General features: G+C 38.2%; 1 protein-coding gene across 1 annotated transcript in view; it reads right to left on the reverse strand.

Moving 5' to 3' along the window:
- Positions 1–975: 975 nt before the first annotated feature.
- Positions 976–12,282, reverse strand: part of ccdc102a (coiled-coil domain containing 102A) — a 66,251-nt gene continuing 54,944 nt past the window's right edge. The window contains exons 7-9 of the mRNA XM_056757591.1: positions 7,713–7,883; positions 7,511–7,614; positions 976–2,797 (exon numbers count right to left, since the gene is read on the reverse strand). Of these exons, the coding sequence (XP_056613569.1) occupies positions 2,656–2,797; positions 7,511–7,614; positions 7,713–7,883 (417 nt within the window). The 3' untranslated portion in view covers positions 976–2,655. The remainder of the gene's footprint in view (positions 2,798–7,510; positions 7,615–7,712; positions 7,884–12,282) is intronic.

Consider the following 12,282-nt stretch of genomic DNA (forward strand, 5'->3'; position numbering starts at 1 on the left):
CATGAAGCATTTGAGCTGTCATACTTGAGCTCTTCAGATGACAATATGAAATCTTGCTTTCACAGAAGTGCTTAGATTCTTCAAGTTCAAAATGTAGATAATTGGAGATCATTAAAGGGGCTGGCATACAGCGAGGATGTTATTTTAGTCTTAGGCCGCTTCAGATAATGACTTGCTACATTAACCATAAGTGCAGGAGGACACACTGGATTAGGTGGCGAAATGTGAATGCTCTTCTCCAATGGCAAAGAAACGCTCTGTCAGCACCTGCCATACATGAATGGAGACAAGGAGATCCTGTAGATGAGTTCAAGTTAAGATGTTAGAAATAAAAACCAGGTAAGAGGAGATAAAAAAGAAAAGGGAATAAAACTCTGTGAAGTGGTATATATCGGCCATTGGATACTAAAACCGGTCTGCACTGTCATCATTGTAATGGACCGAGAAGTTGCCTCAGAGCCTCGATAACAGCCAAAACATCAAATGAAGTGGAACACAACCTGATGTGGTTTAAACGTATATTTAAACACACACAAAATAATAGGTGTGTTTGGACTTCATGGCTCTGCAAATTACAGCTTGTATGAGCGGACAGTTCCGTTTCTGTTATGTTAGGCTTCAGTGCGCAAGCATATTCATCTTTCAAATGCATCTGTAATTTTAAATGCGTTTTCCAGAGGACAAAGAACTAATAAAAATGCTCTAAAAAGTAGGCAAATCATTTATTTTGGGGCTCCCTTGGCTGTATGTGCAAGCTTTTTTTACGAAGACTTTAAAATTAGTCTTTGAATAACATTGGTAACCAAAAACCATTGACCTTCATTGACTTACATTACATAGACAAAAAGCCACTGAGACAATTCTAGAAAAATCTTCTTTTGTGTTCTAGCGAATTTTAGGTTAATCTACCCCTTTAAAACACACGCACACACGAAAAACAAATTCATACTAAATAACTGTCACACAGCTAATATGTATATACACTTAACATTTATAGAAGTAAAATACAAACACAAAAAAATACAAAACTGTAATACAGACCACTTAAGTAAAAAACGAGCTCTGATAAATACTTTAATATGACCAGTATAAATGTCCCAGTCGGGTCAGTATTGGTCCCATTGCTGATGTGTAGACAGCATCATATTGCTTAAACAACTGCTTAAATATCAACAGAACAAAGTGTTCCCTCGTGCACAAGTAACGTTATGCACGAAAGGAAAGAACTCTGGTTGTACTTTTGTTAAAAGAACCCCACCGACTCATTTACAAGTTTCCCCACATCCTACTGTACATAACACAAGACGACTCTTCCACTGCAAAGACGGAAACACGTTTATGTGGCCACGGGAAAAGCTCTGGGACAATTACAAGCAGGTCTACTGCTGAACAGCAGCACTTGCTGGCCCATCAGTAACAACACAGCAGAAATAAAATGCTCCCCAGACACAGGAAACAAAATCATCATGTGCTAAATGGGTTGTTTTGAATATTGATGTGAGAGTTAGTTCTCAAGATGGGGGTGTGTACAGGAGTGCTGACGAATGATTAAATATGAAATAAAAATGAAAGTGAAGAGCAAGAGGAAAAATGTATGGCTGACAAGCGACACAAATTACAAAGCAAGTGATGACAAGGAAAAAGAAGAGGAAGCTTGAATGTAGATAAGCAGCAGAGACACAAGTATGAACAACTGCTTAAGATGATTTTAGAGCTCATCTGAGGTCACAGATCAGACTGAAAATGGGGATGTAATGTCCAAAACATATAATTTTATCTTTGATAGTTTAAACACAATGGCGTATTAGGCTTGATCGTGTGTGTGCCATTATATGCTACTATTATATGCGAGACACAATATTTCAAATGGACTGTTTGGTGCCTATGCCGCAGGTTTATAGGACCCTGAAAACATATAGAGGTGATTCCTATGATATTTAAAAGGATAGTTCACCCAAAATTGAAAATTCCTTGATCATTTACTCCCTCACGCCATTCTTAACCTGTATGACTTTCTTTCTTCTGTTGAACACAAAAGAAGATATTTTGAAGAATGCTTTGCTCACCAAATTGTCTTTTTACCACCATTGATTTCCGTTGTATGGGCCCGAAACCACTGAGACTTTTTTTTCAAAATATCTTCTTTTGTGCTCCACAGAGTCCTACACAGGTTTTGAACAGCATAAGGGTGAATAAATGAGGAAAGATGATGCATGCATGAACATACTTTGGGTGACTATCCCTTTACGAAACAGCACAAGACACGTTTGTCTGAGTAATTATTGAAATACAGGGAGAAAAGCTAACTCACAAATTTACTCAACTAGCAGTCTATGAACCAGTAAATACATGTATATAGTATCTCTGTAATTCTATAATATATGTGCCTTCTTGGACTGTAACCAACAACAGAAAAACAAACAAATGACCTTTAAACAAGACTTCAGAAACAGTTTACAGCACTGGTTTGTCTCTGGCACACACTTTTTAAGTTGTTTATTGTTGACATCATCTGTCTGCTGAGGGGAGTGGAGACAGACAGTCTAGTCTTTCAAATCGATGGTTCCAGCTGTGAAATGAAATAAAGAGGACGGTGAAATGCTTGGGTGCAATCTATGAGTCTTTCGTACATTCCCGTGGTCTGGAGTGAATGTTTCAGGGGATCTGGAGCTGAAGTGCTTCCTCCTCTTCATCATCTGGATCACTGGCTGGTCCATCTGCATTTTCAGGCCCAAAACGTGATGAAGCCGATGTCCTGATATTGCCAAACATACCAGGATTCTGCTGACGCCTTAGCCTTATAAACAGACCAAGAGAAAAAGAGAGAAATTGTGATAACAATTACATCTTCATTTACATTTAGTCATTTAGCAGGCGCTTTTATCCAATGCGACTTATAAATGTGGTAAACACTGGAAGCCACAAACATTGGAATAGTCGACTGACATTTGTTTTAGCGGTATGTAGAGGTTGTGAGCTAAAATGTAAAAAAATTTACAGTCGATTTCTCCAAACACCCCCATAACATCCATTTGAATAAAAACAAGATATTAGAGACAGGAGCTCTGTGAATCAAAGTAACTGTACAGCCTCCGTTCTAGCTGGCATGGCAACCATTGGCCAAAAATACATGGCATGCTAATAGATAAAGAATTACGTCAACTTAGCTTGCTAAGGCCAATCCTGCACCCAGAAAATAAACAAACGTTCCAATCATAATGTTTAAACATAGTCACTCTCTATCTGTGCAAATACAGAACAGCTTGGAATGACTAATCAGTAGGCATATGAATGGAATAAATCTGTCTTTATGATGATTCATATGATATATGAACGGTCTTCAACAAAGACAATTCACTGAGATGATAAATTTGTTCAATTTTTATTTGCACATCTTTCTTTTATTTGAGAAACCGTATTTGTCCTTTGCTGATGTTAGTATGAGGAAATATTGGGCTTGTGTGATAACCTGTCCATTACGGAGTCTAGGAAAAATCATAGCATCAAAAACTACAAAAAAAGGAGATTGAAAATCAGATATTAGAAAAGGAGACAAAATGCCTCTATTGTCAGTGAACAGCTGTTGACTCGCTATATTGTTAATGTTTGCATAACTGAACAGTCTCTCTCCTCTCAGTGGAACATAAGTGAGTATAAGGCCCTTGAATCCTTCACAGGAGAAGAACCTAAAGGTCTGGAAACACTGCACTGAATTACACATTACACTGTTTTGACCACAGTGACTTGCTCAAAGAGGCTAAAAGCTTTTAGAGTCCAAAGCTCAACCGGGCTACAAATTTACATGAGAGATCATAAATACAGAGAGACATTCAAACAGGTTTTTGTAGAACCCACACAGTGACATTTTTTACATGTTTTCGGATAGTGAACCTTTTCATATTTCAAGATTTTAAATTTACATTACATTACATTTTCACTACGTATTTGTGACATTCTTTAATCTGATAATGAAGAACCATCCAAGAGAAAAACACCATAAATGAATTTGCTGTTGGAGCTTTATGCCACTAGCAAACCATTGGTAATCCAATTTGACCAATGGGAACGCAGCCATGTAATAGTCTCACCCCCATCACAACCACCTCTGAGACATGCACAATAAAAGAACGTGCCAGTCATACACAGCTGAATAAGCAGCAGACACAAATGACACATACATGATAATACAACACAACACCAAAGACATTTTCATTACCAAACAAAGGATATATTTATTAATATACTGTGTCCTCCTCCACTCCTCCCCCATATAGACAACACACAATAATGCAGAATTACTCTGCCAAACAAAGCTGGCAAGTGTACGTCGCGTGCCTTCCTTTTAATCCCTCAGATAAGAACTGATAAGCTACATTGAAGCATTGCAAATACATACCATCAGCTTTCTAGATCAGATCTGTCTCAGGCACGCCGTTTTTGTGAAGTTCATATTATATTTGTCACATTATTCAGCATTTTCAAACTGTAATGCCTATAAAGTGCCTTACTGAGAATTAATGCTTAACACAAAAGCAAATGACGCACACTTGTCTCTCTGTTTAACCCTCAAACTTGGTTTAAAATGACTTTAAGGACTTTGAAGGGATAGTTCACCCAAAAAATGAAAATTCTGTCATAATTTACCCCCCAAATGAAAGATGAGATCTGTTTGGTTACTGATATTCTAACAAACATCTTTCTTTGTGTTCATCAGAACAAAGAAATGTATACAGGTTTGGAACAACCTAAGGGTGAATAAATGATGACAGAGTTTTCATTTTTGGAGATCTCAATGTGTGGCATGATGGATTCAGACCTGCTGACTTCCTGCTTGGCATTCTAGCATTGTCTGCCCTCAAATATTGATTTACACAGCAGGTTTATGATTATAGACTGAAGCACATACAGTTAATTTTCATTCACTCTCTGTAGAGGCTGAGAGAGATAGAAAGATACAGTAAAGTATAAAGCATAGAGAGACAGTAAGACAAAGCAAACGGACAATAATGAAGATGACTGTGGAACGAAAGTAAAGGGCACAACATACAGCGAGGAACAAGCCGCTAAGGGTGAAGAAAAAGTAAGACGCGAGACAGTGAGTTCACAGCTTTACACTGAAGAAAGAAGCAAATAGGCATGGTGGGGGTGCCAAATGGTGCTGCCGGCGGCCTGAGCAGAGATGCCGCCTCGTGCTGTGAGACTAACAGACAGACATAGCCGCTGCGAGCAAGCTCAGCCAACCTCAATCACAGGATCTGAGACTCTTCTTTTCTATTCTGTGCAGTAGATGGTGTTTATGGTATTTTTGCTGGGTGAAAACATATCCAGCTGAGACGCTACTCTGAACTCTGGCACCGGACGCAGGTTGAAATGTAAGGGTGCGTTGTGACAGAAAAATTACCTGTTATCAGTTATCAGTATCAATAGGTGTCTCAGACATCCTTTGCATTTACCATTGTTTGGACCAACAGATAAGTGTGCCTACAGTGAAATAAATTATTGGTGATTTGAAGATTAAACAAAAAGAGCAATGCTTTAATAGCTCCACAGAGAAACTGGGAAAGACATGACTATGTGAAAATAACACTCTTCATCTTTAAAACCTATTAAGGCGATGATTTAAGTACCATCAGTTCTTTAATACTGTCATTTCTAGTTTTCTCCAGTCACCTTGACAACCCTTACTCCAAATCAGCCTCTGCTAAACCATTCTCTGTCTCCATGACAACTTGGACAAGCACTCATCTCCATCTGTCGCCCTATCCACCCATGGCACGCTCCTCCACTTCTCTATTGCTGCGATAACGCTGAACTTTGACCCACCACTCAGATGGGAGGTCTGATTGTACCTTCATCCTTTATGCATCTCGTTCCCTTCATGTTGATGTATGGCTCTGGCTGACAACATGGCTACCAAATTTTTTTCTCAATGGAGTGCAGCTTGCATAAAGTGTGCAAGCAAAGAGTACATGAGGAGAATTAATAGTGGTCAATGGGTTAGGCCAGTGAACAAACTTTTAAATCTACAGTATATACTTAACATGTAATTTATTCTACACTGTTTGTGCTGCAGGAATGAATTAGAGTCAACTTAAGCTGCTTGCTGTGGAAAGACGTGCTATTACTAGGCAACTGCACTTTAGGGGTCAAATCTAGGGACCAGGATATTCTAAAGACTTGGGGGCATGCTCTTTTGACATGGACAAGAAAAGAACAATTTAGCAACCATCCAAAACATCATAGCAACAGCAAAGCATTCACACAGATTGCGTTTTTCCATTCGACTGCACTACTTTTCCATTGTTTTTTCTATGCAATCAAGTGCAAAACAGTGTTTGACCACTGGGCGTCACGACACATGTTCCACATTTTCCTCTATTACAGAGATACAGCAAACTTTAGCCAGTCAGATAATAGCAATGTTTTCAGTGCATTCAGGTTTCAGCAGAAGTTTGGTTTTGTGTAAAACATTAGAAGATTAGCAGAACGGGAATTCATTAAATGATACGCTATTTTTCACAAAAGCTGTTTATTCAGGGCAGTGAAGATTCTCACGAACATCCATTAAAAAAATAATGGCTTCTGGTTAGCCATAATTTCAGACCTGGCTTTTACGGTTTTGCTGTGATGGTAAAATAATTTAAACTTCTACACGCATCAATGCCTTTTCTAGAAAAGTGGACCAATCAGAAGATCCCAAAGGCAAATTTCAATATTACATCACATCTCAAAAATCTAATTAAGGACTTCAATTGTTTGTCTCATGCTTCAGATGCAGAAATACATTCTATGTGAACGGCCCTTCAAAACACAACTTAGCATTTCTGAGCAACGGCTTAGCTTTTGTACAAGCAATCTTCCTCATAAATTTATAAACATACTAGTTTGAATTACAAACAATCATCAGACCTTTTTTAAATCTGGACTGAATCCAACTCCATCAAATCCAATTTATCCTACACCCATAAAATGGGGGGAAAAATCTGTAAAACTGCAAGCTGTAGATCAATTACTCATGATTTTATGACCACCTCCTAATTGAATCATATGTAACCACACAGGTGTGGAGTGGAGGAATCTTACAGTGCGAATGTCTTAATCATTACAAGCTTTCCATCAAAGTCTCTATAAGCACCAGCATACCGACACGCCTGTCACTGTTCTCTTCAGCTGCAGGGGGCCAGAGCCCACAACACTGCTTCAAGTCTCCCTGTTACTACGGTAACCCGCAGCCTGGCAGCTCAGGATTGGCTGCGTGTAGGTGCGAGCTTGAATGCAAGTAGAATAATGAGAGACAGAAAGAGAGACATTTAGAGGGAGAAGAAGCCGAGTGAATCGTTGACAGTTTACACTATAAACCTGCCATCTTTTTCATGACGTTGTGTAACAGGGAAGCTTATCCAGAATACATTACTGACCAAAAGAGTGGCGAATTTAACATATTACTAAAACAAAATGCACTGTTAACCAAGTTCAGGAGACTGGTAAACGCACATATTTTTTTTCTTACCTGGATTGTAGGTGCTCCAGCTGAACTTGAAGGTTCTCTGATTGTTCAACCTGCTCATCCAGAGACCTCTGTAGCTTTCTGGTTTGGTTATGAGCTTCATCCAACTGAAATGTATAGATATAATGTCAGATTCAAATAAAAGATAAAACCACAAAACATACTGTATCTCAAGCGATATTGTGCGTAATTTCAATTGTCTCACCTCATCTTCAGCCTGACCCAGCTCTTTCTTCAGTTCCTCCACCCTCAGTCTGAGCTTCTTAACTTCCGCTTCATGCTGCTCCACACGCCGGTTTGCATGAGCCAGCTCGGCCGTCTTATCCTGGTACTGTTTCTTAACCTTGGAGTGCACGTGCCGCAAATCTGCCAGTTCCTGTAAGACAGCAGGTGTATTGACATTGAGGTTTAGAGACTATCTAGAATTTGCTGAGACATTATACAATCACCAGCCTACATGGAGTACCACTACTAATGTCATTTCAGTTTCACTGACACGAAAAGGCTGTTCATATTATGAAGAACTACAATTCTAAGTTCATTGTGTATTGGATCCATTCAAGGTAAAGACTTTCCAATCTTATATTATATTATATAGAAGATTCAAGCATAAGTTATCTTAAGGCTAAATTAAAAGACTTTTGCTCATATTTTGCCCAGATTTTCGGTCCGGACTTCTTTCAGAAAGTCTGTGCAAGTCTGCAGATTTGAAAAAAATCTGTTCAGAAAAATGAAAAAACTGAGTAGCTTTGCAGACATTAAAACAATAGGACACTGTGATTAATTTCTCAACACTACACATCACAGAACGCCATCAAATGATATATGACAACTAACAATCAACAAAAAGCATTATGTTTGTTCAAAAGAAGGTGCATTAATAGTGTTTATCAGTTCTCTACTGTATTATTATTCTTCCGCTGCCATAGGAGTCTATTGCAGTTAACACAACATAACATAAAATGTCTGGCATAGTTATTGCGATGTTGCAATGCTTGTATGGTAAAAGACTGGCACACCATGGCTCAGGTGGTAAGACCTCAGACGTTGGTCTGTTGTAACTTTACCACCTCTCTATTTTGCTCCTTTTGGGGGATCAATTAGAACGCTGGAAATAATAAACAGAAACAACATGCCACTAAACCCCCCAGGAGCTGTTCCCTGATCTGAATGCGGAAACCACAGACTCCAATGTTTAATCATGAGACAAATTAACAATGACATTTCAGTTGAAACCAGAATATGGATTTTCTACCTTGTTGATTAAGACAGAAACAAACACTGTCTTAACATTTCAACATTAAAAGCTTACAATGCACCATTCAGCAGTTCAGTTTAATATTGTGTAAATACAGGAGCATGTATAGAATAAATAGAACATCAATACATATCACTGCTCTAAAAATAAAAAAGTCTGCCTTTTTCAGGCATGTGTAAGTTGCAAAGTGTCATAAAATGTATGTATTTACCCATTTATTTTCATGTATATAAACTTTATATATTCAAATATAATATATTTACATTCTACTCATAGCCTATAACTTGGAGGTAAACATTAAACAGTTTTTTCTATAGTGCTTTGTTCACTTTTTTTCTTTTTTTAAGCTTGCATAAAATTTACAAAAGCAATTCAAACAAATCAAAATAGGGTTAGGATTAAAACACAGCAGCAAAAAGGCGGATCTAAAGGAAACTGGATCTATAAATTACTGTATATCAAATTACTGTATATCAAATCACAACAGTTATTATTGAGTTTGTGAACAGGCTATAATTTAGACCAGGTGAAGCAGGATTTCTTTAAAAATCACTATACCTTAATTTAATATCAGGCCAATTAAAACATCTGATGGGGAGACAGTCGGTCATACATGCTGATATTCCAGCAGCCATCCTTACATATAATGAAGCACAACACACTTTAAGTAATCCATTGATGAAAACGTCATATAGTTTAAAAACAACTGATATGTGATGTGAAAATTTTGAAGACTGAGTTTGGCGGAGTCAAAACTATTTGTCACGGGTCTTTCGCACTACACCAATGAAGCTGCTGATCAGCGGAGCTGTTTTCACACTCTTTTCTGGGGGATGAGCCACATACATTTTTTGCGCTTCTGACGCCCATCTTCCTGCAATAATACTGCAATAAAATATTACTTTGAATTGACCTGACCAGACAGCCAAGGTATGGCAGTCGCTAGCCCCTGCCATTCCCCAAATGCCCTGTGGGGAGAAGTCACCCAGTATGATCTACATAAAGTACAGTGTTTTGACCTTTTTATGTTTCAGTACACAAACACAGCTCATATAAACCCCTCTGTGGTCTTAACAGTGAAGAACAAAAAGAGCGAGAGTCTGGGGAGATCCAAGGGGATGGAGACCAATGGAAGCACCAGAATCCATTAATAATTTAAGAGGATGATCAAGTAGCTAGACAAATCTCATTCATAATGTACCTCCCCCATCACAAGAGCAGTCAAACTGTCTGTTTGGTTTATAGTGGGAGTGTGTGTGCACATATGGAAACATGTATGTTCAACATGACTACCTCTGTATTTCCTTCTCATGTAAAAATTGGCATATAGCCATTATTGGCAATATGTATCCTGAAGCAATACTAGGCGAAAACCACAGCTTAAAAAGGTAAAAGATGCTACACAGAACACACATGCAATCACTTGCACACACATATTTATACTCTAAGCCACCTGGCAGGATGAGATTCCCATGCTGCTGTGCTGTGTATTGATTTCTAGGTCACTGAAAAGGAGGACAAGATCTACTTGTGTTTTTACTGAGAGCCGTAGCATAGTTAACCCCAGAGCAAATCACTGGAGCACATTCTTCAATACAATCTGCCAAGTTCTGCGTATGCACAGGTCTGTGTATGTGGGGGTAATGAAAAGTGATGAAAAGGTTTTGCTGAATCAGATTTATTACAGTTAAAATGGTTATATTATGTTGAATCCCATTTCCTTTGAAATGAGTTCACTGTACCATGTAAACATACAGTAAGATTCAGATGGATTCAGAACAACCTTCACAGGCCAGAAACATCATGTTGAATACAAAAAAAATACTTTATTTATGTCAATAACGTAAATATCCAAACACTGCATTTCTTTAGTATGAGTATGATGCTTAGTGTTAAAATAAGGACATACACGTTTGCAATCAGGACATAAACATTTGCAAAGTATTTTCCTGAACAGACAGAGAGTCACATGCAGCTCGGAAATGTTAGAAATATGCAGCTGATTATGTGAGTCAGTTTTACGGTTCGTGCATGGATTGTTTAGTTAAGCTGTCACAATGTATTACAGGCTTGCAAAGCGGCTGTTATTGAAGAAAGGCGCAGCACAAACTATATTTTGCCCGAAAGCAAACTGCCAACCCCTGAGTAAGCGCTGTTACTTTACAGTAAGCTCATGTCAATGGAGATGACGTATAGTAGGCAAAGCAGCAAAGAAAGAGCTTTGTTGTTACAAGGGCAAAAGAGAGAATGAAAATAGTCATATGAACGGACGTATGAAAGTAAAAGTCAACTATTTATGCTTAACATCATGTAAGCAGATGGGGATATGTTAAGAAACAGATATGCTTAAGGTCACCATGAAATCAAACAGGAAAATTCTACGCGTTTTACACAAGGGGCAATCTTCCGATCTCTCTCGTGAAACAAACACGGAAGTGACTAAAACTGCAATTCATCGACTGGCCGCTAGAGGCTGGCTCCAAAACAGAGCACAATCACATTGAGCCCCATGTTAAAACTTTACAGCACAAAAACATGTTTAAATGATGTTGGTCTATATCAGTAATTTTCTCCTTCATGACAACTGTGAGGGGTGATGTTTTTAAAACTCATCTGTTTAGATTATACTAAGCTTGAAAATTCTGCATAATTAAAGGCGTGGCCACTTGAGTGACAGGTGTCCATTTGGCTATCACATGCACATTTTTTGTGTAGTTTCAGGTAATTTACCTCAAGAGTAAACTGTAAACCGCTGTGAACGTTTAAATGTCAACCACCAATATGTCGAGCCAATTTTTTTCCGTCAGCTCCAACCACGTCCTGCCTCTTTGCCCATTTCTGATTATCCTGGAGTGACTTGCGATGACCCGATGCCAAGATGGCGACGACCGGCTCCGCCATCTTTTGGCTTAATTTTTACTCTTCACAAATCTACGGGTGACGTCAAGGACACTACGTCCATATTTTATACATTCTATGGTTTTACACAGTGTTGCAGTGATTATTATAAAGGAATTATCCATGCACACCATTTTTTTATCATTTGCACTTGTAATCTTTGATCAAAAACGTGACTTAAGCAACAAAAAGAGGTAGGACTATACTGACTGTCCAATGACCAGGCATTTTTAGCCTTTGCCTCCAAGCCAAACTTAAAACAAACCAATTAAAAAGGAATGGGCAAATTAAAGCGCCGCCTTACATTTATTCTATTTTCAGAAGCAGTATTGTTTGGATGTACATCACGATACGGAACAGTGGTGAATCGCAACTTCCATTTCATGGTGACTTTAAAGTGATAGTTAACCTGAAAATTCTGAAAAGAATTCTGTTTTTTTTTTTTTTTTTACTCACACTCTTGTCATTTCAAACCATATAGAATAATAGACATACAGACAGGTAAACAAAAATACGGTAGTGAAAGATTTTATCTAAAAGTAGGCAACATTAAATTTCATATCAGCAGAAGGGAGAGACGATCTGAGGAGAGTGTAAGTGAATCTAAAGGAAACATTTT

This window comes from Triplophysa dalaica, chromosome 1, assembly GCF_015846415.1.
Source record: "Triplophysa dalaica isolate WHDGS20190420 chromosome 1, ASM1584641v1, whole genome shotgun sequence".
Lineage (NCBI taxonomy): Eukaryota > Metazoa > Chordata > Actinopteri > Cypriniformes > Nemacheilidae > Triplophysa > Triplophysa dalaica.